The 23,028-nt window shown below is 40.9% G+C and overlaps 1 protein-coding gene across 1 annotated transcript in view; it reads right to left on the bottom strand.

The window, feature by feature from the left end:
- The window catches only part of LOC122799160 (uncharacterized protein C16orf96 homolog), a 791,156-nt gene that overhangs the window by 264,077 nt on the left and 504,051 nt on the right, over positions 1–23,028 (bottom strand). The window contains exon 10 of the mRNA XM_044068046.1: positions 1,599–1,720. Within this exon, the coding sequence (XP_043923981.1) occupies positions 1,599–1,720 (122 nt within the window). The remainder of the gene's footprint in view (positions 1–1,598; positions 1,721–23,028) is intronic.

Below are 23,028 nucleotides of genomic sequence, written 5' to 3'. Positions count from 1 at the left end.
GGGATGAGAAATTGTGCGATATGTCAGCAGTGCCAGCACATTATGGTAACTAATAAAGTTTTCATACGTAATAAAATCTACGTCATTAATGGAAAATTTAACTGTGAAACAGCAGGAGTAGTATATGCTGTTTTATGCCAATATTGCCAAAGCTACTATATTGGTAAAACTAAAATAATGTTTAAGCAGAGAATTTATGAACACCAATGCCAAATTAGTAGGGGTAATACCACAAATGCATTGACTAGACACACTTTAGAACACCCCACACATAAATTCCAGTTTACAATATTACAACACATAGTTAGGAACATTAGAGTTGGGCCCTGGGAATTAAAACTTGAAGAACAGGAACTTGTTTGGCAAATTAAAACATATGCAGATGTTCCACCATGGCTTAATGAATACTGCTCAATAAAATATATTTTGAAATTGAAAGCTTTTCAAAGATGAAATTTGGTTGCATAACAACTTTTCTATTAGTTGAATGAATTTATAAATATTTATTTATACATATTTATCTTTATACATTCATACAAATTTTATATTTCCACTTATTTGAGCTGTTTAAGTTGTTATCTAGCATTTAACAGTATTTAGATTAACTTATACACATAAGAAAATTAAGTAATAAGAATGATGTGTTGTGGTTTTAAAATTGTTGCTGATTTTTTAAAAAAAGCATTTATATTTATTCACATATACATTTTACCTTGTATAACACTGGCTCTTTAACTTTCTTAAGTTATGTTAATTGGTTTTATAATTAATTATCTCATCTTAACTGATAGTTTTATTTTAACTGAGGACTCTTTGGGTTTCTTTGTCTGAAGAAGTTCATGTATTTTCTGAACAAAAGCGTTAACAATAAACTGGTTGGAATTCTACAGCTTGCTGCCTATTTTTGTTTATAGTAACAGAAGTACACAAACGGAATACATTTCCAGAGACATTAGGGAGTGTGAACTGGGAAGGAGTTAAAGAAAAGTTTGGACTACGGAACAGAGGATAAGGAAAGAAAGGTTTTGTTAAGGAACAAGCAGGTGTGGTAAGAGCTACAATGCATTGGTGTACTTGGACTGTAATACTTCTGCTATCAAGTACATCACATGTCTGTAATTCATGGGCACAAAATAACCTGATCTTGTTTTACAATATGCATCACTTGTTAGAGGGTCTCTTTGAAGTTCTTCTCTTTGGTATATTCAGACAAAGATCAATGCATCAGATGCCACACATGAGCAAAATATACTATATCAAAAGTTATCTCTGCAATGTGTCGTTCTCCCAACATGCTCATTATTAGTAGGTGGGGGTTGGGGGGAGCTGCAGCTTTCTATTTAGAGTTGTGCAGCTTTCTGGCTCCCCTCCCCCCCAACACACACATATAAAAATGTATTTTTTTTCTCTTTGCTAAAACCAGTTTTGGATCTTTACTTTAGTGAAGTATTCTTTGTGTCGGTCTTTGCTCGAATGTCCCTTACCCCTTCAGTTCATAAACACTGATACTACAGTTAAAAAATGTTATTTCAGCTAAGACCAGACTAACTAAAGCCACAACAGTACATTTTTCAGGATATTCCCTTCCGTGTACATACTTCCGGATTCCTGCAGCATCACCTGCCTCATACAGTGGTGGCCTCTCTTGCAACTGCTTTCGGATGTTTTTCCACCTGTCTTCTAGCTGTTTCTTCAAAGGATCCAGTTCAATGCGGTCCAACTGAAATGCACATGCACAAAAAGAAAACAGGGAAATTAGTAAACAGATTCATGAAATATTATTTCAGTAAAAGACATCTGGAATGACAAAGCTGGGTTGCAGCAATGGACCCAGCCATGATGATAAAATTACTCTAGTTCTTCTCTGTAACAGTATTGTTGAGGTTGCAAATCCACAGAGATTATGTGTGTATTGTGCATTTCCAAGCCAGAAGAAAATGTACATAGTGTGCAGCTACAGACAGGCTGTTATAAGCTTAGCAGCCCTCATCCGTGTTTGGCGCATTTATGTTCCTGTCTTAATATGCTTCTTATTAATTCTAGTAATTTTCTCAGAAGTAAACAAAAGTTTGGAGGAGGAATGGTACACAGCTGAAATTCTCAGTCCCTCTAGTCTGAGATTGTTAGGTAAACAGAAAAATAATACCGTTGACAACTGCAGATGAAAAAGGAAGAACAGCAACAGGAAACAGTATAGGATAATCGTTGTTGTTAGGCTGTGAAGCTAGTAACCTGAGTTTAAATTCCATCAGCTCCAATTTACATATTATGTGGCCATGAGAAATTCATTTAACTTCATTGTGCTTACTAAAATACAAACAAAACAGCAAAAAAATAAATAAACAAATAATAAACAAATAAAACAGCAGATGCAGATTGGCAGAAGAATGACTAATATTTAACACCAGCATGAAACAGACTAAAGATTGTATTATGCTATTGGCTTTGGCTAGTGTGTTTAATAAATGAACCTAAAATGTGCTCAGAAGATGAATGGTGTCCGGGTATCAGGCATGCTATGGTATAAAGATGCCTCCTGAAAGAACAAACAGTGCATGCTGCAATAACTTGGAATCAAAGATAGAAAGACACGTTGGTAATTGCCACATGTCCAAAAATTACAAAACTGTGATTCTGTGACTGAATTTGTGATGGCTTAATTGTACCAGTACCTGCCAACCAATAACAGATAAGAGTAAATGTTATATATGCTCAGGTGAAGGGTACTGGGATTACAACATGATTTTTTTTTAATTGCTACCTTTGTGGTGCTGTACAGCCCTCTGGCTGATAACTCAGCTTCTATGCCTGCCTGACCCATAAAATCCTTCCTGGGTGTGTCCCCCTGACTCTTTGGAAAGTCAGCCTCAGAGGTAACTCATTTCATTGTCTCAGGGAGCAAGAGATCCCTCAGAGAGTTGCACGCATAGGGCCGTTATTACAGCTGCAATTCAAAGTCCCTACCTACCCTAGGGAGTGGCTACTGCAATAACATCAGAGATATTGTTGCTGACCCTTGTTATTCAATGGATAACCTATGAGGTTCCTGATCTTCACCACAGGTCTCACAAGCATCAGATTTTCCTAATACCACTTCACTTAGGTGAGCTGACTCTCAGGTCAGTCCTACCAATGTCTCAAGTTCATTCCTAAACCTGGTTCATCAGCGGTACACTCAAGTAGATGTCCTGCCTGTGCTCCATCAGGCTGATGTTTCTTGCAGAATTTTACAGAACAACCTTTAATTAATTTTTCATTACTCAGTTATGTTACAGTGACAAAACAGGCACATACTCAAAGTATCCTTTAATTTGACAGGCAGTCCTCTTGCCTGGATAACTCTTGGGAAGAATCCCACTGTCTGTAAATTTAACTTTGTTGGGACCCCATAAATGGAAGAAAGACAAAAAGCAGGGGCTCAGAAAATGAAGTTCTGAAGCTCTGAGGTACAAATGGAGACCTGACTCTTGGAATCGCAGTCTAAGAAATGATCCTAGACTGAGGTGTGAACTAGTGGCTAACTGGTCTGTCCACATCTGACCCATTCCTGACACATACACTAAAAGCATCCACGCCATGGTTGAGCAGCCTCTGATAACTGCCATTTGAAAAATGTTTCCATTAATCTGATGGCTGAAGACAAAGCATTTAGTAATCTAGTTCAATGAAGTCTGCTTAGCTGTGGCTAGTCATTGTTTAGTCGGAGCAAGAGAAATAAATATTCACCATGTCCTTCTGAACTCATCTGCCCATTTCCACTAAAGCCTAAGTTTGACGAATACATGAAGATTGGAAATGCTATTTCTTCCCTACATTTTGCTTCAAAAGAAAACGAGGAGATAAATTGGTTTAAGGAAGTGCTGTCACTTCTGCAAATACATTTTAATAAGGGACGTCTAATGTCTGTAAAAGACATTATGGAGCACCCAGCAATTAAGGGCCTGAAGTTTAGAGATTCTATGGTCAGAGATAATGCTCACAAGAAAAGCATATTTCAAGAGGCAAACGTCCGAGCCACAGAACCAACTAGCTTAAACAGAGGTCATGAAAACCCGCAGTCATTAACTGCAAGTCACAAGGATATGAAGGTTCAGTGTGGGAAATAATGTGGAACCCCCATGTAAGGAACTTGTTAACCAGGTGGTACTAGATCAATAGATCACAGTCTTACCTTCTGCAAGTGTGTGTGTGTGTGTGTGATTTGTGATATTTATCTACTACATGCCTACTTGACCATCAGGCCAGTACCCTAACAGCTGTCACCCATTCATTCTCTTTTATGGAGTGAGTACATGGACATAGCCATCAGAGGAGTTTTTCTGTTGAGTCCTAGTATTTTCCTGCACATGCCAGCAAGGTCCCAAGTGGTGAGCAGGTAGTAGGGCAGTGCCATGGGGTGTCACTTGCTTCTAAAAGTAGCACTATCACCTTAGGCTATCCCTCCTTGAAGGCATGTACCTCTTTTGGTCTTCAGTAGGCAGAGTGTACATCCAAAGGCACATGAGACAACCCTCCAACCCTCTGGCAGAAGTTAGCAGCCTCTGCCTCATCAGTCTTCTCTTTCCCAAACAGCTTCACTTGCACCCGCCTCGCTAATCGAATCTAGGCTGGCTAGGTCATAGTCAGGATTTCAGCATTCGAAGCTACAGAGTTAGCTAAGCCACCCACACATTTGTGATTCATACAGGTGCCTGAAAAATGCCCCTTGAGCATGAATAATTAAGACTTAAACAGTAACATGAGATAGATCAGGGTCATCTGCAAGCTCAGTGAACGAGGCAGCATGGGACAACTTCCTGCCAAAACAGAAATCTCTTCCACTTAGCAGAGCATTACTAATGAGTGGAAGGAGCTTGGACCACTTCTGAAACTTCTACTAGGATATTCTGTGAAAAAGGATGTAGTATTCATGCCCTACAGTGGAGCCAACTGTCAGTTCAGTTGATGCAAGTGATCCTTTTATACAATTCCACTTCATAAAGGAGGCAACTCCACTAACCCTTCCAATTACCAACATATAGCCAACCTCTCCCCTCAATCAAAAATCCTAGAGAAATGCATTCATATACAACTTCTAAAATATCTACTCCAGGAAAATCTGCTCACTCCCTCTCAACATGGATTTAAGCCCCACCACAGCACAGCCACAGCCCTTCTATCCTTCACCCAGACTATAGCAGAGACAAGAGATAATAATAAACTCGTGTCATGCATTTTCCTCGACCTCTCCAAGGCATTTGGCACCGTCTCTCACCCTAAGCTTCTTTCTAAACTTACTGAACTCAATATCACTGCATCCACTACTCTCTGGTATTCTATCTTACTAACAGACAGCAATATGTTAGATGGCAGACCACCTGCTCACCTTTCTTACACATCCAAACCGGAGTACCCCAAGGATCCATTCAAGGCCCACCTTTCTTTAATATTTGTACTAACAATCTTCAATCTGCCTGCTGCACCTCATCTCTGATCCAGTATGCTGATGATTCTACTCTCATTACCCACTTTGACAACACTACTGACCTTCTTTCCCTCACTCAGACTTCATTCAACACTACCAGCCACTGGCTAACCAATAACTTATTCTTAACCCAAAGAAAACTAAGCTTCTTCTTTTCCTTCCTAAATCTTTGTCCACCCTTAACACGACCGTCACTCTTTTTTCTCTAGATAACTCTGTCATACATGCTGACTCCCAAAACTTCTAGGAATCACAATTGACAATGAACTTAAATTTGACCTTCATATCCAACAATCTATCAAAAAGCCCAATCAAAAACTCGGACTTTTGTAGAGAAACAAAAAATTCCTATCCATTACCTCAGCGACTCTGTTAGCCCAAGCCTACCTTCTCCCTTGTCTGCTCTATGCTTCCCCTATATTTACCCACCTTCAAACAAATCTTTTAACCAAACTCGAACAAACTTACAACCAGATAGCTTGATTTGCCTGTAGCCTCCCTTATAAATCCCATCACTGTTTTGCCCTAAAACAACTTCAGTGGCTTGAATTCACTCAACTTTTACAACTCTCTCAGCTACAGATGCCTCATTCTCTACTTTACAAACCTGCAGTCTGCCCATCGCTGTCAACCCTCATATCCCTTTACAGACCTTTATGATCTCATCGTAGCACCGACAAACAGATGTTCTTCATCTCACATTGCTGCAGTCCTTACATATGGGTAGTCCGCTGTCCTCGGTCGGCCCGAATACCAAAGTATTAGGCTGACGTCGGTCATGGGCGCTCAGATCTGACATCAGAGCATCAGGGTATAAAAGCGCATGACCGACGTCATATCCTCAGTCTTTTTTGCCGCATGGTCCGATGCAGAAGCAGCGTTTGCAAGTGCCGTTCGGCGTTCTGAAATTTTCGTATTCTGAGTTTCAGACCGAAACCAAGTTGGGCTAAGTACCCCGTTGGGGAATATTTTTGTTTTTTCTTGCCACAGTTATTTCCGGATGTCAGAAAAAGTGAATAATTGTATTTCTTGTGGGAAACAGATACCGCATAGGGATTACCACTCTCTTTGTATTCCTTGTTTGGGACCTGAGCACGACGTAGTCGGGTTTCGCTTTTGTGCTAGGTTTAATAAGCGCACCATTAAACGTAGGTTAGATTGCGCTAGGCTTGTCTTCGGTAAGCGGTGTAATTATAATATGCCATCGGATCCTCCGACGCCCGCTACCGCGAAGAAGCGCAAAGACAAATCTTTAAAGTCCAGGCAAGATGAGTCGTCTGTTCCGGACGCCGGTTCTTTAGAAACTACGGTGGAATCTGTGGATCCAGCCGAGGTTTCAGTTGAGTCTCAGGGGGAGGCTTTAATTTTGCAAGATGTGGCATCTCAGGAGTCAGGTCAGGCTGAGGGGGCCTCTCAGGTTGCTGTTCTCCCTTCCTTGCCTAAGGTGGTTAGGCCTTCTCCTTCTGTCTCTAAGGCTCCTTCCAAAGGCAGGCCTGGTTTGCCTTCCACGGGTGTCAGTCCTAGTTCTGCAGGTTCTGTGCCTAAAAAACACATGCTTAAAATGGCAGAAGATTTAATTTCTTTAATCAGAGGTTCTATGCCCCCTCCTGATAAGAGGCCTAGGATGGAGCCAGAGGTGGAAAGTTTAGAGCAGGCTTCAGATTACTCAGAGTCTTCGGCTGAAGACATTCAGGATTTTCCTCCTTATTCTGATTCAGACGCAGAGGATTCTACTCCTTCTGCTTCTCCTCCAGAGGATTTTTCTTTTTCAGAAACCCTGCATTCTATGAGAGAACATTTTAAATGGGAAGGTCAGGATTTCTCAGATTCCCGAAAGAGGCTTAGGGAATTTTTGTTTTACCACAACATAGGCCCTTGGCTATACCTCCTGTTTTGGATGTTGTTCAAGACGTTTTCTCCGAGGCTTCCCTTAATCCAGACTCTCTGCCTCCTGCGCCAGTTAAGCCAGACAGGTATTACAGAGTACCTGAGGCTCATAAATATCTGTATAAGAGTCCGAGGGCTGACCCAGAAACTATTAGCCAGGGACCTAAGGGTGTCAGGGCTTCTGTTGTAAAGAATCCAGTTCCTATTGATAAAGATGCTAGAGCTTTGGATAGATGGGGTAAGAAAGTGTATACCTCTTCCACTTTAGCAATGAGGGCTTTGAATTGCCAGTTTCATATGTTGAAGTATCAGAATTTTCTCCTTACTCAACTAAAATCTAAAGTGGATGCTTTGGCAGAGGGCATAGAGTGTAAAGAATTACAGGATTTGGTACATGCCTCTGAACAGGTGGGTAAGCATTCTTTGCAGTGTGGTTTCGATGCTTTACAGGCTTCTTCCAGGGTGGCTGCCACTGGTTCAGTTATTCGCAGGCACGCCTGGCTTAAGGATCAGAATTTGTCAGAGCATGTTAAAACTAGAATTTTGGATGCTCCTTTACAGTCTGAAGTTTTGTTTGGTTCTCCTGTGGAGTCTGTCTTGAAGAAAATGGAAGACAAGGCTAAATCTATGCAGACTGTTAAAGGTTTTTGCAGGTGCAGCCTCCTAAGTTTAGCAGGAATTGGCCTACTAAGGGATGGGCTTATCCTTCTTCTGATTCACAGTCTAGGGGTAGATCTAGACATGGTAGGGGCAGAGCTCAGAGTACTTTCAGGCCTAGAACGTGGAGTTCACCTGCACAATCTACAGGTGAGGGCAGGGGCCAGTCCTTTCGTAAACAGGCCCAATGACCTGCATTTTCAGCTGCCAGATTCTTCCTGTCTGGCAGCTCCTTTGGGAGGAAAGTTGGCACTCTTCAAGCAAAACTGGCTTTTAGTCACCCAGGACAAATGGGTGTTGGACATTATAGACCGAGGCTACAAGTTTTATTTCCATACATTGCCTCCTTTCAAAGGCATGCCAGACGTTCCTCCTCAGCAAAGGGTAGAGGCTCACAAGCAGATTTCTTTACTTCTTCAAATGGGGCTATACAGCAGGTCCCTCTGTCAGAAGTGGGCCTAGGATTTTATTCTCGCCTGTTTCTAGTACCAAAGAAAGGAAACACTTGGAGACCGATTTTGGATTTATCTATCCTCAACACATACCTAGACATTCCAAAATTCAAAATGTTGACGTTGCAACAACTTCTACCTCTGTTGGGCAAAGATCACTGGATGGTAACTCTGGATCTCAAAGAGGCTTATCTTCATGTTCCTATCAGGCCCAGTTGCAGGAGGTACCTGCGTTTTCGGGCTGGGACTTTACATTATCAATTCTCTGCATTGCCCTTTGGCTTATCTACTGCGCCCAGGGTGTTCACAAAGGTTCTGGCTCCAGTGATAGCCTTCTTACGGTTAAGAGGAATACAAATTTATCCTTATTTGGACGATTGCCTGATTCTTGCTCAAAACAAGTACGAACTTCTTCATCATCTACAGTATGTGATGGCAGTGTTAAGGTGCCTAGGGTATTCTGTGACCGAAACAAAGTCCAGTCTAGTACCCTCTCAGGAAATGTGCTTTCTGGGTGTGAGACTGAATACAGCTTCCCAGATGGCTTTTGACCCCGGACAAGCAAAAGAACCTTACTCTTTACTTCCATCAATTGTCTCTACGGTCCAGGCTGACTGCAAGGACAGTCCTTCAAGCCTTGGGGTTCATGGCATCTTGTATTCTGGTGCTTCCCAATGCCAAACTGCATATGAGGAAGCTACAATGGTATCTCAAAAATGTATGGACACAACACTGCCAAGATCTGGACACTGTCATTCAAATAATACCTTGCATTCAAAAGGAATTTTTGTGGTGGGCTCAGGAATGTCACCTAAACAAGGGACTCTCTGTGACCCGACCAGAGGCAAGTCAGATTTTAACGACAGATGCCTCGGACAAGGCTTGGGGAGCACACCTCAATGGAAAATGGGTTCAAGACACGTGGCCTGCCAGACTTCAACATTTACATATCAACTTGAAGGAGATGTTAGCAGTCCAATTTGCATTGATGGCTTTCAAGGATTTACTTCACCCAGGGCAAGTGTTGATTCAAACAGACAACACAACTGTCATGTGGTACATCAACAAGCAAGGGGGAACCCATTCGTACCCTCTTTGCAGGCAAGCAATGATTTTGTGGGAGACTGCTTTCAGTTTACACCTCAATCTTCAGGCAAGGTTTCTACCAGGAGCACAGAACTCCTTAGCAGATGTTTGGAGCAGACAGATAGTGGATCCCCACGAGTGGAAATTGGATCCTCATGTATTTCGAAAATTGACAGTATTATGGGGAACTCCAGACATAGATCTGTTCGGTTCTCCACTAAATTTCCAGTTGCCAAAGTATTGCACAAAAATGTTTCATCCCACAGCTTGGAAAGTAGATGCTCTATCATTCAGTTGGAGCAATCTTCACGTCTATGACTTTCCGCCTCTGCCTCTCCTCCCCAAGGTACTCTTGAAGGTCAGACAAGACAAGCCCTCCATGATTCTAATAGCTCCAGATTGGCCTCGACAGCACTGGTACCCTCTGCTGAGGAGTTTAGTACGGGAGCCTCCATGGCCTTTGCCTTCGATTCCGCACCTTTTGTCTCAGGAGGGCAATCATTTCCTCAATGTCAGGATTCAGTCCCTGCATCTAACAGCCTGGCATATTCTGTTCTAGAACCTGGAGGGTCGTAGCTTCCACAACAAGTTTTGAATGTTATTTTGGAGGCCAGAAGGCCTAGTACAAGGAAAGTTTATGCTGATAAATGGAGGAGATTTTTAATTTGGAGCAAAACAAAGGGCTTTGATGTTTCCAGGCCTGATTTAAGTGTTTCTCTTCAATATCTTACAGAATTATTAGACAAGGGTTTGTCTTTCTCTTCTATAAAAGTTCATGCTGCAGCCATTTCTGCTCACTATGACTGTGACCCTCCATTATTCTCTCATCCTTTGTTTAAGCAATTTCTTAGAGGGGCAAAGAACATAAGACCCCCACGTAGAGCTCCTACTCCTGCCTGGGATCTCAATTTTGTGTTGGAAAAACTTACTTTACCTCCTTTTGAACCTGCAGCTGCTGCTGAGTTAAAGTTTTTGTCTTGGAAGACTGCTTTTTTGTTGGCCATTACGTCTGCTAGAAGGGTTTCTGAGTTACAGGCTCTTATGGCAGTTGAACCCTTCCTAATTTTTCATAAGGATAGGGTATCTCTGCGTACTAATCCTACTTTTATGCCTAAAGTGGTTTCAAATGTGGCCTTGAACCAATCAATTCATTTGCCTACTTTTTATGCAGATCCCCAAAATAAAGGGGAGAAAATTTTGCACACTTTGGATATTCACAGGCAGTTGCGTTATTATTTGAGCAGGACTAAAGGGTTCAGACAGTCTCAGCAGTTGTTTGTTTCTTTTGCTTTGGGTTCTCAAGGGAAACCTGTTTCAAAACAAACTATTTCCAAGTGGATTGGCTTTTGTATTGCTTTTTGTTATTCTCATCATGGTAAGGAGATTCCGGCCGGAATCAGACCTCACTCCACTAGGGCTACTGCCACTTCTACAGCTTTTTTAAGGGGAGTAGCTACTAAAGATATTTTGGAAGCAGCTACTTGGAGTTCAGTGCATACTTTCTCTAAAGATTACCACCTTCCTCTTTATTCCAAATCTAGGGCTGGATTTGCCACTGCAATCTTACAGGGCATTTTGGCAGCTCCCAATGCTTTATGATTTTGCCAGCCTTCCTTTACCTCTGCTTTGGGATTCTACCCATATGTAAGGACTGCAGCAATGTGAGATGAAGAACATAGTACAGTTTTGTACCTACCATAAATGTAGATGTTCAAAGATCCACATTGCTGCAGTCCAATTTACCCTCCCTCCTTCCCCTCTGTAGTTGGGAATGGTTATATGGTTTGGGTGGTAGCTGTTATTTGTACATGCCTTTTGGGAAGTATTCTATTTTTGGCTGTGGCCTTTCTTTTTAGGGCCTTCTGACATCTGGGGCAAGAAAAGACTGAGGATATGACGTCGGTCATGCGCTTTTATACCCTGACGCTCTGATGTCAGATCTGAGCGCCCATGACCGACGTCAGCCTAATACTTTGGTATTCGGGCCGATCGAGGACAGCGGACTACCCATATGTAAGGACTGCAGCAATGTGGATCTTCGAACATCTACATTTATGGTAGGTACAAAACTGTACTTTACTTGACACCTACAGACCTAACAAATCAATAGGTAGACTAGTTTATAAATACTCTATTTCTCAAATTTGGAACAACCTCCCTACCAATATACATTCTATGCAAACTTTAACTCATTTCAAAACAGAATTGAAGCGTTACCTTGCTAACTCTCCCTCCTGCACCTGTGATCACCCTACCTAACTTTTACTTATTTCTGTTTCTGACCAATTTTTTCCCTCTCCTGATTCAATAAATAACTCTTATTAATTCCAACACTGTGATTCTTCAGCTTTACTGCTGACCTATTTCTCTACCTAATTTTCATCTTTTCGCTACCATTACTACTATGCTTCCCACCCTCCTTCTCCCTCTTTATGTTCTTTATTTTCCTAAACTTTATTTCCCTCCTTTCTACCTCTACCCATCTTTGTAGTACTTCTTCCTCTCTTCCAACTCAATTTTTAATCATTTATTTTTTTAAGGTTTTTCTTTATGAAGACCTATTGTAAACCTACAGATTTTTATCTCTTGTTATCTTAAGCTGTTGTCTTTTTAGAATTTTCATGATTACTTGATCCATTGTACTCTTTTTGCATACATAGCATGAATGTATATATTTATTGCTTCCAAATTCATATTATTGTTAATTTTGTCATTTGTATCTTTGTGTGGAGTTTTTCTCCATGGGTCTCCACTGTGGATGGGCCATCTACCTAGTTGGACTAACCTGGTTAACAACAGACAAATATATATATATATATATATATATATATATATATATATATATATACACACACACACACACACACACACACACACACACACACGCACTATACACACACACAAACACACACACACACACATATATATATATATATATATATATATATATGTATATGCATGTGTGTGTGTATATATATCTTGTTAGTGACCTGACAGCCTAAAATTACACCCTTCTCAGTCACCATGGGTGAGAAAGATGAGCCTTGGTCTTCTTGTTTTTAATCTTGTTAACAAGTACAGAATCAGGGGGTAAAGTGTAGAGGAATCTCCCTGACCATGTAAAGCAGCATCTGCCCACCTGCTGCTGAACTGAGAAAAACAAGGGAAAATGGTGTTACTGTGCGTGGTAAACATATTAGGTTTATTTACTAATTATTTCCAGAAAGTATTTAGATGCCTAAATTCTAGCCAATGTACATAAAAAAGAAAGAGAACAACAAAGCATAAGACAGCATGTGCTAAAAAAACTGCAAGAAGCATAAAATTAATTACTCAGAATTCAGCTTAGAATAACAAGTTCAAATCAAAAGCTGTTATTCTAATTGAAAATCTCAGCCTCCATGGTACTTAATTCCCAGAAGATACTGACTAAACAGGTCTCCATTTCTTCAGTTTGAGTACAGAACCAGAACTTCGACTGACAGAGTTCTCTATTACTTCATAGAAATGCTGTAGTCTCCGGTCCACTGCCAGTCTCCCATCATCTCAGGGATTTTAGCTGCATGCCATCATGTTTGTTTGTACTATAGCCCACTGCTTATCTTGCATTACTTCTCTGTACTTGGATTGCAGCCACATACCACCATGCTTGTTTACACTATCGCCCACTGCAGTCCTGCATCACCTCCCCATGTTGAGGCCTCTTTCATCTACATGTCACCAGGCTTGTTTACATAGTTGCCCAGCCTCTATTCCTGCATCACTTCTCTGTGCTGGGTTTCAGATGCATGCCACCATGCTTGCTTACACTATTGTCCAGTGCCAGTCCTGCAAAACCTCTCTGTGTTGGGGTTTCAGCTGCATGTCACCATGCTTGTATACAATATGGACCAATAACAGTCATGCATCACCTCTCTGTACTGGGGTTTCAGCTGCATGTTGCCATGCTTGTTTACACTATGGACCACTAGCAGTCGTGCATCATCTCTCTATGCTGAGGTTTCAGCTGCATGTCACCATACTTGTTTACACTATGGCCCACTGCCAGTCCTGCAGCACCTCTCTGTGCTGGAGTTTCAGCTGCACACCACCATGCTTGTTTACACTATGGCCCACTGCCAGTCCCACATCACCTGTCAGTACAGGGGTTTCAGCTGAATGTAACCCTGCTTGTCTACACTATGGCCCACTGCCAGTCTCACATCACCCCTCAGTATAGGGGTTTATCAGCTACATGCCACCATGCTTGTTTAAACTATGGCTCACTGCCAGTCCGACATCACCCCTCAGTACAGGAGTTTCTCAACCACACATACCAGCAAAGGTAACCACCATGAAAAACTTCTCCAAAGCTGACTCTGGGCTCCTAAAAACAAAGGTGGCTAACTTCACGGCACCCATGCAAATGAAAAATAGGTGCATGACCACCGAATCATACACCAATGCACTGTACGAACACATACATAAAAGTATGGAACTAGCCATACCCAACAGAACCAAGATGCTGTCCTCCAAAAAAAATGAAGCCAATCTGGTGGTCCCCTGCCATTAACAAACTCTTCAACAGAAGGAAGAAACTGTTGCAGAAAAAGGTGAAGTCCCAAGACTGGAAAAACTCCCTTATCAGCCTCAACAAAAAGTTGAGATCCCTCATCAAAACCTCTAAAGCTAGCTATGAAGGCAGAATTGCGGCAGACTCTAAAAATAACCACAAAGCCTTCTGCAGTTATATCAAACATCTCCATGACAATGCCCAGATTTGCTCTGAATTACTGCACAATGGTACCTCCTATACTGAGCCAACAGATATTGCCAACATACTGGCTGACAGATTCAGTGCCAGCTTTACCCCTCACTCCCCCCCTAAAGGACCAATCACAATACTGGAAGAATGCTAGGCATCCAGCATTACTGCAACACAGGTTAAAGCTGCATTGTCCAAGGCCAAGAATACAGCTTCCATGGGACCAGACAATATTCCTCGCCGTTTTCTACATGAACTACAAAGTGAACTGGCACCATACCTGTGTTCCCTGTTCAATCACAGCCTTACCTTAGGCTTTGGCCCTACAGAATGGTGCACTGCTACAGTCATTCCTCTCCATAAAGGGGGAGCGACTACAGAACCTGGGAATTATCGCCCCATTAGCCTGATGAGTCTGATATGTAAGGCTATGGAGCGCATCATCATGGACCTAATTAACAAGGATATAGGGAATCTTCAAACTCTCGATACCATGAAACTTGGTTTTGTGAAGGGTAGATCATGCCTGCTCAACCTGGTTGGCTTCTTTGAGTCAGTCACCAGAGCTGTGGTTGAGGGCAAGGCAGTTCATACAGCCTACCTTGATCTGGCCAAGACCTTTGTTAGCATTCCCCTCTCAGGAATTATTGATAGACTCATCAAACTAGGCATCAACCCCTATATCACTAGGTGGGTTGCAAATTGGTTCACAGATAGAACCCATAGTGTGAAAGTAGCAGACTCCAAGTCAGACTGCTGACCAGTCACGAGTGGAGTCCCACAGGGATCAGTCCTGTGTCCTCTCCTATTTGGCATCTACTTCTCAGTAGTCCAGGCCAACACGGAGGGACTCTGGCTGACCAATTTCTCCGACGATTGCAAGCTGGGAGCCATTATTAATTCAATAAAAATAAACCAGGCAAGAGCACAGCTGTGGCTACAATTCTTTATTCCACATCACATTCTGGTACCTCGGCTCCATCAGCCTTCAAAGCCATTATTAAGTCCCCAAGCGATGTAGACGTTCTACAAAAAGGCCTCACTGAGACCAACGACTGGTGTTGAAACCATGGCCTTAAGCTTAATGCCAAAAAATGCGTCATCATTCCCTTTGGGAAAAACTCAGTTCCCACTAATTACCACATTGATGGTAGCCCACTGAACACTGAAGGCATTATAAGAGATCTGGGGACACAGGTTGACAGCAACCTCTCCTTTGACCACCACATTGCCACTGTGGTCAGAAAGTCCTTCTATGTGTCACATCTCATTACCAAGGGTTTTGCATCCAGGAAGAAAGAGATCATCATCTCTCTCTACTCTTCCCTCATTAGACCAGTCATCGAGTATAATGTCCCATTTGGCATGTACCTCACTAAACACCTACAACAGCTGGAAAGGCCACAAAAGTACCTCACGAAGAGGATCCTGGACCTTAAACACATGCCCTACATGTAGAGACTCAAAAAACTCCAGCTTTTCTCTGTCTCATATCGTCTATTAAGAGGTGATCTCTGCTTGACTTACAAAGCCATGTCTGACCCAGCCCTGTTAGAAATGTTACACCTAAAGAAATCCCAATCCCTCCACACCACATGCTCCAGGGACCTCAACCTCATTACCACAACCAACAGAACATGCTGGAGGGACAAGTTCATAACACAGAGACTACCCATGCTCTGGAATAGACTTCCCATATGTGCCAAGCAGAGTACCTCACTGGCCCTTTTCAAGAGAAATATTGATGAGTGGATGGGAAATTGAAAGTTCATCCTGGGGATCACTCCAGTGGCTCTACTTGATAGAGGCACCAGGAACTAATGGCAGCATGATGCCAGGACACCTCTGTGGGCTAGGCTTGTAAAGGCTCCAGGGCCATTGGCCTACTACCCACCTATGAAACTATGTCACCATGATTGTTTACACTATAGCCCACTGTCAGTCCCATATCACCCCTCAGTACCGGGGTTTCACCTGCATGCCACCATACTTGTTTACACTATGGACCACTGCCAGTCCCACATTACCCCTCAGTACAGAGGTTTTACCTGCATGCCACCATGCCAGTCCCACATCACCCTTCAGTACAGGGTTTGTCAGCTGCATGTCACCATGCTTCTTCACATACTACATCATTGTCTGTTTGGCTAAAGTGGGATGGATTCTGGTCTCTGGTCCATCTTCAGTGTGAAACCAAATTAACACTGTTTTTTTGTGAAACCCCTCTCCTGGTGGCTCCATTTTCCCTGCACAAGAGCGATTTATAAATATCAGTGTATGCCAAGATTATATATTCCCCATTCTGAAAGATGTATGGGCCTCCTCAAAATTGATTACATGTATAGATTTGTAACAATAAAAAAGACAGCTAAAGGAAACAGAAACCATTTAATAAGCAACAAGGTAAATTAAAAAAGCATTAAACAGTGAGCACATTTGTCTTTAAATATAGACTTCTCCAGACTGAATAATGCTACACAAAAGAAGTTTAAACAGCAAAATCTGGTCACATGACCCATAATTAAAGGCAAAATATGCCTGGTACCCACCTGGCCTTAATAACAGAAAAGATTTTGTGGCTTATCTAAAAAGGAAAATGATTGAAGCATCAGTAATAGGAGGGTTGTTAATGCTCTTTTGTCTTTAATTATGGGTCATGTGACCAGATTTTGCTATTTAAACTCATTTTATGTGTAGAATTATTTAGTCTGAAGAAGTCTATATTTAAAGACGAAAGCACTCACTGTTTAATGCTTTTTTATTTTATCTTGTTGCTTATTAAATAGTTTTTGTTTCCCTTAGTTGTCTTTTTTTATTATTTTCCATTAAGTTAGAATGGTTTTACTATGTTCTTTTGATTTGTATAGATCTGTAATCGCAGAACTGCATACATATTTGCTGACCTAACAATACTCAAAAGTAGTGAAAGTTTTAAAACATAATGAGAATAAGTCTAAGATGACTTTCCTGCTCAGTTTAGCAGAAGCATACTCCAGTGGGAATGGAAATCAAACCAGAAGTACATAAAAATCAGGCAGCACCTGAATGTGCCAAAAAAACAAACAAATGGAAGAATATAAGGTGAAGGATCAGATGAAAAGGCAAGAAATGTGGAAAATGCATAAATGTAGTTGCAAGTATAGAAAACTCGTGGAACAACCTCGTGTTGATCAGGACTGAACACAGAAATGGTTAAGGACAGGTGAATTTAAACCAAAAGACAAAAGGTTAATATTGGTGGCTCAAGATAGTGGACTAAGTACACATTTGGTTTACAAAGTCCATTGAACATGCTGGAGAAACGGACAAATGTCAGGTTTGTAAAACAGAATTGGAAGCAGTCGCACATCTTGTTGCTGGTTGTGTATATACTAAAGGCAGAAGGACTGTATACTGAAAGGCATAATAATGTGACAAGACTGTTGCACTGGGGTTTGTGGAAACATTATAATACTGAAGTAGCTGAAAAACACTGAAAACATGAGCGACAAAGCATTATAGAAAATGATAAAGTTTATATTACATGGGATCACCTATTACCAACAGTTCAAAAAATAGACACAAGCAAACCAGATATAGTGGTCTGTGAAGAGAAGATAAAAGTAGTATTGATCATTGAAATTGCTACACCCAATGACTACAGTGTTTTATTTACAGAGAGACACAAAGTCATAAAATACCAGGATTTGCAGGCAGAAATGAGGGCAATGTGGAAGAAGGATACCCAGTCAGTTCCAACAGTAGTAGGAGCAATGGGTCTTATAAAAAATAATTTACAATTGTACTTAGATAAGTTACCGATATTTGTAACTCTGTATGAATTGCAGAAGGAGTCATTACTCGGCACATTGCAGGTGCTGCAAAGAGTACTTCTGGCTAACATCAAAGATTGAAACAATACTAATTTTATGAATTGTAATCATTCTTTGACTTAGGAATGTTGTCCATACCCATTCCTGTCATGGTATTAGAAACCCAAGAGACATGGAGAAATTAAAAACAGACCTGTCATAGCATTTGTCAGGTGGATAAAGAAAAAATGGCATAACCATAAATCTGGAAATGCAGGCTAGCACCATAGCTCTGACACCAGTTAGCTTTCAGTCTTTTCCCCCTGTGTGTTTTACAGTACACCTCTGACTCCTTCACTTCGCAGAAGTTTGCACATTCTTAATTGTGATTCCCTTTATTTTCCTACCTGCTTTGCACACAACCTCTTGATAAGGAAAATGCCTTGTGAGAACTGTGGCATTATTTAGTTATTTAATGGACTTGATATTACATGTTACTATAACTGTCAACACTAAATATGAATGTCGAGCTTTCCTCTTGAATCAGCTATAGGAAACTTTGGATTCAGGGCTGTAAGCCAGTGGTCATCTTGTTGACCATACAGTCTGGGGAATGATAGCTGAGAAGAATGAACAAGTTGATGGGAATGCTACAAAATGTAGCAAGTGCTCCTGGAAATCCAGTAAGAGAAACAAGTCACAGACTGAAAGAAAACTCAGGACTGTGACAGGGCAAGCTAACAGTGATTGGTAGCATACATTCTGGTCCACAGCAAATGGAACGGAAAATGATGTTGTCCGTGATATTGTCCATTATATGTTATTTTCACTCACGGTTATGTGAATTTCAAACCTTTGGAACCACACTGCAAGAATCCTTATTATCAGTACTCTCAGGGGTCACACAATGGGGTCTTAGCATTAACACTAGTACATTCATAACTTTAATTAATCCTTATAGTGAAAGAATTAAGTATTAATGGAACCTGTCCGGTACAACTACCTCCCAAAATGGTAGGTAGCCCCCAGAACCTTGATAGCTTGGGAGAGAAGTTTCAGGATGTAGGCTCATTTAGAATAAGCACATGAATTATATGTTTAAAAAGTTGGCATGATCTATATCAAATTATACAGCTATAGTCTTTTTTTTTTTACTTCATGCAATTCTGGGGGTTAAATGAATGTGCAGTTTTATTGTGGGGATGTCAAGGCTGAGCTCATTAAAATTAAAAATTTACTGAGTCATCCATGAAGTGAATCAGAGTAGCATAAGTACCCATCAAACAGTACTTTTTGTTAACTTATTTTCAGTGGACTGGCAAAATAACAGTCCACTGGTGTATAACTTGGAGTACCTTATGCAAAAGGTGTTTTCAGTTCTGTAGGCACTGTGAGCAACTGATACTTTTAGACATGGCCATACTGTTTCACCTCAACTTAATCCTCTCAAGCAGTGATTTATACCACTATAAATGGCTCATTTTTAAATAATGCCAAGCTAAGACAGTTATATGTTTTTGTTCTGATTCACATATTTTCTGCAGACCCATGGCCTGTTTTTGTCAAGACTAAATGCAAATGTGACTTACATTTTCTTATACTACAATTCAATGATATTAAGAGAACTTTTTCACTTAGAGAGATTCTTGCAGCAGACAACCAATCAAAGTACTTATGAAATATAAGAGACATGCTATGCATTGCTGTCACCAAGCAATGTATTCTATGCAGGAAGAAACGTGTTTGCATTTATATTTTCAGTAATCACATTATTTAGACCAATAATTTTGACAAGTACTGGCAAGAAGAGGCAAGTCAGAAAGGATATCTGGTTCTGGGCTAAGTCTTATTAGTGCAGTATTAAGATATGTCTAAATAAGAACAGAGTACTGTACTGTGCCCTGCCCGAACAGCAAGGGGTCTAGTGCTAGCCTACTGCTGTAGAATGATAGTGTCCACAACTGGGTTGTTCCCGGACAGCACATGTGCCCAGTACTTATAGGTTCATAGATTAGTACTAAGCTAACTGCCCTTGCGAGCCATTTTAAGCCTAGCCAATTATCCCTTGTGAGACTCAAACCCTGCACCTTGTGTTTGTAAGGCAAACACCTTAACCATTAAGCCACCCTGGGTTATGCCTTTATAGTGAGGATGCCTTATACTGCGCTATACCTGAATAGTAGTGGTGTTCAGTACTGGGTTATTCCTAGACAGAAGGGGGTGTCCAATACTTGGCTAATCCTGAACAACACTGTACTGGGTAATGCATGAACAGCAAGAGTATTAGGTTCTGAGTTGTACCTGCATGACATAAGTGTCTGGAACTGGATATGCCTCACAGGGGTTTCTGGTACTAAACTATGTCTGAATAATGAGGATTTCAGGTCCTGAATTATGTTTGTGCACTAGGACATTTGGTACTGGGCTATCTCTGAACACCAAGGGTGTCCAATACTGAATTTTATCTGAACAGCAGGGTTGTCTAGTACTTGGCTATGCATGACTAGTGAGGATGTCTAGTAGCTACTATGCCCAAACATCAGGGATATCCAGCAATGGGCAGTGCATGACCATTGAAGGTGTCTAGTAGCTGGCTATACCCAAACATTGGGGGTCATGGAGATGCATGACCAGTGAGGGCATCTTGTAGTTGGCTATGCCTGAACATCAGGGGTATCCAGTATTGGGTGAGACCAGCGAGAGTGTTTGGTATCTGACTATGCCCAAACATCAGGGGTATCCAGTACTGGGTGATGCATGACCAGTGAGGGTGTCTGTTAACTGGCTATGCCTGAGCAGCACAGATGCCTTTTGAAGAGCTATGTTTGAAAAGTGATGGTGGCTTGTACTGCAGTATGCATAAACAGCAAAGGTGTCCAGTATGCGCTATGCCTGAATATCAGGAGTGTTTTGCACAGAGGTTTACCTGAACAGCAGAGTTATCTGGTACTTTGCTATGTCTGAGCATCAACGGTGTCCAGTATTGATGACTTGGGCATCATCATTGACAATGAACTTTCTGTTAACTATCATGTGACCATTGTTGTTAGTAAATCCTTTTATAGGTTCATAGGTAGGTATATAGCCAAAATCATCTTCAAGTGCATATTGTCTAGACGCAGGGAAGCCACTATCCCCCGTACTGCTCCCTTATCGGACCAGTGATAGAATATGATGCCCCCTTTGGTATGTACTTGGCTAGGCACATGACCTAGCTTGTGTCATAGCAACACTTCCTTGCAAAAGAAAACAAAAATCAAGAGCATCTCCATCCTGAGTTACCCTCACTGCCTTAAAGCTCTCTTACACTTTTCTGTTTCCTATTAACCATAAACAGGAGATCTCTGGCTTGCCATCACAACCTAGAAAGATACAGTCCTATGTAGCCTCCTACAGATCCATAAAACTAATAGAACCCTAAACGCCCTCCAAAGAAACCTAAACTACCACTGAAACATAAACTGGAACTGTTGGAGGGATAGATATATTTTGCAGAGAATATCTCTTTTATGGACTTGACTCCTCTTAGAGGTGAAGCAGAGTAGCTCCATAAATCTTTTTAAGCATAACCTGGATAGCTGGATGGGCAATCATAAGTACAGCCTCAGTCTGACCCCTCTAGCCCTTGTGGAAAGGGGCTGAAACTAAGTAGGCACTACAAATGGTCCACTGGAACAACAGCTTAATATGAATTATGAACCTATGACACTTAGATTCTTCTGAGTTGTGAGTTCTTGATATTACGATTACAAATTTTAACTTATACATTTTTCACATTGATGAGGATTGTTAAGACCTAGATGTGGAATGAACCATTTATCCTAATCTGAACATATCAGAACATAACACTGCATACTGAATACCCATGTGATATGTAATACGTCACTAACCTTTACAGTTTTTAGGTTAGTAATAATGCAGCCTTTCTGAAATGCTGTCTGTTTATTGATCATATAGTACATGGAAAGGCTGTACAATGAATAAAGGAGAAATAAAAGTTAAGCCTCATAGAATCCCATTCTTTCAAAATGCTTTGTTAGGCAATATAATGTTAATTATAATTCTAGATGAACAACGCTGATATGGGGAAGAAACACTATTCTCAGGTGGTTCTATATTAGATATTTATTTAGTAAATCAGTTCAGGATAATCAGTCAAAAACTTGAAAAATAAAAAAACACTAACTTTACTGACAACCTAATACTGAAACGTTGATCAATGCATGTGTATTTAAACTAAAACCAAGATGTACAAAACTTACGAATTTTTGTTGTGATCTTCATGCAAATGTAACTAAAGTTAGTCCTTTTAGATTTCTGTGAAATATTCTAAGATTTTAACTCTGCCATGGTGTAAGGCTAATTTACCATAAGGATATTTATGATGTCACAAAAATGAGATTATGATACTCCAGCGGACAAAAATCTTATTTTCAGCCAAATTCTTTAGAAATAGAAGTAAGCAATTAAGAAAACATGGGGATTTATACAGAAAATGCAACATGAGTAAGTAGGATCATTTTTTAAAGCTTTTCCCTAATACTTTTTTGTGAATTTTAAAGGAATAACCATATTGACTCTCAGTTTTATTTTATGTATTAAATCATTCATTCATTTTCCTAGATAAGTAAGCTTCTCATAAACCTCCCTCAGCTACAGTCTTGGCAAAAAAGGACAGAGGCAAATTTGTTATAGATATGTACAGTCTAGACTAGCTAATCATCCAGTGTGTCCTTGGGAGGAGGGTAAAAAGCAGAGTATCCAGAAAAACCTACACAGGCACAAGGAAATCTTAAACTCCACATAACCATTACCTGCCAGTCAGACTCAGACCCTGGACCCTCAAGATGTAAGACATGAACGGTAACCACTGCAACACTGTTGTTCACAAGTATTGTAAATGCATTGTTTTTCAACTGGTTTCAAAAGAACATACAAGTTGGTGAC

This window comes from Protopterus annectens, chromosome 4.part0 (genome assembly GCF_019279795.1).
Source record: "Protopterus annectens isolate FY-2018-M chromosome 4.part0, PAN1.0, whole genome shotgun sequence".
NCBI classification, from domain to species: Eukaryota; Metazoa; Chordata; order Ceratodontiformes; family Protopteridae; genus Protopterus; species Protopterus annectens.
The sequence above is the reverse complement of the archived record's forward strand: the minus strand, read 5'-3'. Positions and strand labels throughout refer to the sequence as shown.